Source organism: Pyrus communis, chromosome 15, assembly GCF_041283825.1.
Source record: "Pyrus communis isolate YQ-2024b chromosome 15, ASM4128382v1, whole genome shotgun sequence".
In the NCBI taxonomy this organism is placed as follows: Eukaryota; Viridiplantae; Streptophyta; class Magnoliopsida; order Rosales; family Rosaceae; genus Pyrus; species Pyrus communis.
Window position 1 is genome coordinate 36217 of NC_142579.1, and position 3627 is coordinate 39843.

Here is a 3627-nt window from a genome sequence, read left to right on the forward strand (position 1 = left end):
AGCTACAATGGCTACTTCATCTGGATCGAATTCTGCAGGTTAGTTTTTTGTAGCTTTTGGTTTATAGTTTTACATATTGGTTATTAGTGAGTTGTGATTCAATTGGTTGAATCCATGCTATTTGGTTATTGTTATTCTTACAGAGCTCCTTATTCAACTCGCCAATACTCTGCGCTGCAGCTACCAGAAAAAACAAATGAAAACATAGCGCAGATCCATGTAAAGTAAGAAGCTGAGTCGGGTCGAGACGGAGAATACAACTCAATGCTCATAACAGCATTAGCATGACACATTCTTGTCAAAACCCAAATTCCCGGGAGGTAAGGAGCGAGAAAAATACTGACATGCAAAATTCAAATTTATTATCTGTAAACCAAATTCAAACTGTTCACTTTCCATGTTTCAAAAAATACAGGATTTGTCTCAGACATATATACTGTATATATCACAAAATTCAATCAAATAGACATTTTTATCAATTCCTCTTGACGAAGGCCAGCACAACAATCTCTCAACGTCTGTCCAGTAATTCCTTGCGCCCATCCCTTGATCTTCATGTTACTGAGTTACTGTTTATGTCAACGAGACTGCTTTAGCATACTAAAACAACAGTAACCGCTTTAGCATCTCATGGTTTCCAGGGTGCCGGAGGTGGTGGTGGAGTGGGGAACATTGGGGGAACCGCAGAGAAAATCGTATTTTTGTCAATTCCAACAGATTTTTCTCCCGACAAAGCAACGAGTGCTGCTACCAAACCTGCATTTCCTGCAAGAGTCGGCTCTGTGTAGTTGTAATTAGAACGAACATCACGGAAACCATCATGTTTGTCAGGACCAGCAACCATGGCCCCATCAATCGTGTTTGGGTTTGCTTTTGGAGTGTCCCTCCATTTCCATCCTCCTTTACAACTGTATTTGATTTTGTTCTTTGGAATAGATGCGCCTCTATGGTGGACATGTTTTGGGTAATGATTACCAAAGCCCACGACATAACTCATTTTTCGAGGATTTTTGCCAAGGATGTAATCAATCTGCCAAAGAGAGGGTGAAGAAAACAAAAAGGTTATTGGCCAATCAAGTCTCAACATGAGTCTTTACACGTGTGGGGAGTACAAGGCCCATCAGCAACCTCACTGAAAAAAATTTAAAGGAAAGAAAGCAAATGAAAAATATATACCTGAGTTTTAGCAAATTCTCGCAACACGTCAGTAGAGTAGAAGTTGGGTCCACAATACCACCCAGGTGTATCAGCAGCATCAAGATACTCACTATACAATGTAGCTAAGAAGGCTGCATTGACTACATACTGAAGAGGTTGTGGCCTTCCATGATTCAACTGGATCAAGCCTCCTGCAGCAGGTCAGTAAGATGTTAGATTCCATACTTGAGAACTCCGTGAGGTCAATTAAGTCCAAAACACAAACACTTATGGAGTAAGAACCTCATACCTTTGGTTCTGTTGAAGGTTGTAAAAACAGGCAGGTATGAGCACATGATTATGCTAGTCTGGTTGTGAAATGTCCTCAAAATTTCTTCATACGGATACCCAGGGCTCAAGAATAACCTCAAACGGCTCAGAAGCACCTAGTCAAAGAATTTCAAGATTGTGTTGACAATACAAAATATGAAGCAACTAAAATTGTGAAGGTCATAACCCGAACGTAATCTGATATTAGATAAAGACCTGATTCATGAACATAGAACTAACAGAAGATCAAGATAGTTGTAAGACATGTATAAATGGATTTTAGAAATTGCATGCATCATATCAAAACATGAATTCTTCTGCTAGCGTACCTGAGCCCCAGCAAGCTTGTTGTCCCAGCTCAATACTCCATAATCAGGTCCTCCCCAGAAGGCACCAGCATGTTTAGCAAGACCCGGAGTTGTTGCAAGCTGAAGATAAGAGGAATTTCCAGTAGCATAATACATCCAAGCTCCACCCCATATGAACTCATCCCAATAACTGGTGGAATTGTAGAAGGTTGCCGCATCCGTGCTACCACCAGCACTATATCTGCCTCTCTGTTCCCTTGAAAACCTGAAGAGTGTTTTTGCACCATGAACAAGTTTCTGAGAGTATGCCTTGTTATCTTTGAAAACTATGGACGAAGCAGCTAGAGCGGCGGCCATTTCCGCAGCTAGATCGGAGCAACTATGACACTGAGACACAGGACGCTGGTAGTCAATATCCTCAGGACGCATCCAGCAATAATGATCATTAGGAGTAGTACTTCCTCCGGCAGTAGATCCTACCCCAACCTGTCAAATTAGCAAAGTAGCAGATTAGGAAATTAGCAATAGGCACTGAAAAGTGAAAAATAAAAGAGAGGGCTAAGTAGTGAATGCTGCAAATATTAGGCAGAGAGATGGATACCTGGGCAACAAGTCGGTCAATGGAATCGGCAGAATGGTTGAAGGTCTTCAAAAAGTAATCGGATCCCCATTTAATGATTTCTTTAACATGGGAGAGTTCCCCAGCAGCTTCATACTTAGCACTGTATTCAATGACGCTCCAGCTGAGCATGGTCATGGCGAAGGAGGCGGGGAAGTTGAACTTGATGGCATCTCCGGCATCATAAAAGCCACCGGCAAGATCTTTGAAAGTGGTGGAGGGATCATTGCCATCCCTTAAGCACGAATTACCCCTCCACGACACATTGTTATGCTTTGGGAGTTTTCCGGCTGCCAGGCCCATATATTGTAGAAAATTAATATGAATGAAATAATTATTGAATGAATGACAGACATATTAGTGATGACAGGATCTGAGGAAGCCAAATTAACCAAAAACAAACAAACATGATCCAGATTTGACAGTTACACTTTATGTTTCTGAGGGTATTGAATGAGTCTTGTATTTTTTGTAAAAAAAAGAAGCACCAACCAAAAATAGAAGGAAAAAAGAAACATACATCGCTGGGCGTTGAAGAACATTAGGGACTTGCGAAGCGCCAAAGTGTAGTTGTCGGGGGGAGGGCGGGAGTGGCGGTGACGCGGTACAGTCTTGACGATGAGCGTGATGAAGCCCGCCAGGAAGGCCGAGACCAGCAGCGTCCCGACCGTCCACACAAAGATCTTACGGCTGACGATGATGCATCCCAGATCCACATACTTCTTCTTCTTCTGCTCGCCGGAGGGACCCAGCAGCCAGCTCTGCTGAGTCTCGTCCAGAGGCCGCGACGACAGCGCCGCCCTGTCCAGATCCTGTAGGTTCCGGCTGCGGTCGTCGTCGGTGGCAGAGTCAGCCGTGTTTATCTCCAGCGGGCCCCCCCAGGGGTCCCTGCCGTACATGCTCATAGCTCTAATAGAATGCCTGCCGACCGACAGATGTTATTGAGTTCCACCGACACCGACACCCAAAGCAAAGCGATCAGATCTGATGAGTAATGAATGAACTGAATTCACAAAACAAACAAGCTAGTTGCTTTGTCTTGCTGTTGCTGGCAATAGAAAGGAAAATGTGGACTGAGTTTGGACTTTTTCTGTTGTATTATCTATTAATTTATTCAATAATTGGGAATGTTGAACTTGGATGGGTGACGCTGGGAGAAGCTCTTGTTTTCTTTTTCAACCCAGAAAGAATCACAGCAGATTACAGTTGTATTGATTTCCTCATATTCTTCGT

At 43.1% G+C, this 3627-nt stretch overlaps 1 protein-coding gene across 1 annotated transcript; it reads right to left on the reverse strand.

Moving 5' to 3' along the window:
- Positions 1-340: 340 nt before the first annotated feature.
- LOC137714181 (endoglucanase 25) lies at positions 341-3627 on the reverse strand. The gene is made up of 6 exons (XM_068453462.2): positions 2915-3627; positions 2377-2684; positions 1797-2261; positions 1448-1583; positions 1177-1349; positions 341-1030 (listed from the first exon to the last, which is right to left on the reverse strand). The coding sequence occupies exons 1-6, from the start codon at positions 3297-3299 to the stop codon at positions 629-631; spliced, it is 1869 nt and encodes a 622-aa protein (XP_068309563.1). The 5' UTR covers positions 3300-3627; the 3' UTR covers positions 341-628.

Coding starts and splice junctions, on each gene's coding strand:
- LOC137714181 (XM_068453462.2), bottom strand. CDS start 3,299: ATGAGCATGTACGGCAGGGACCCCTGGGGGGGCCCGCTGGAGATAAAC. Junction 2,685..2,914: donor GTTCTTCAACGCCCAGCGAT/GTATGTTTCTTT, acceptor TGGGCCTGGCAG/CCGGAAAACTCCCAAAGCAT. Junction 1,031..1,176: donor GAGAATTTGCTAAAACTCAG/GTATATATTTTT, acceptor TCTCTTTGGCAG/ATTGATTACATCCTTGGCAA.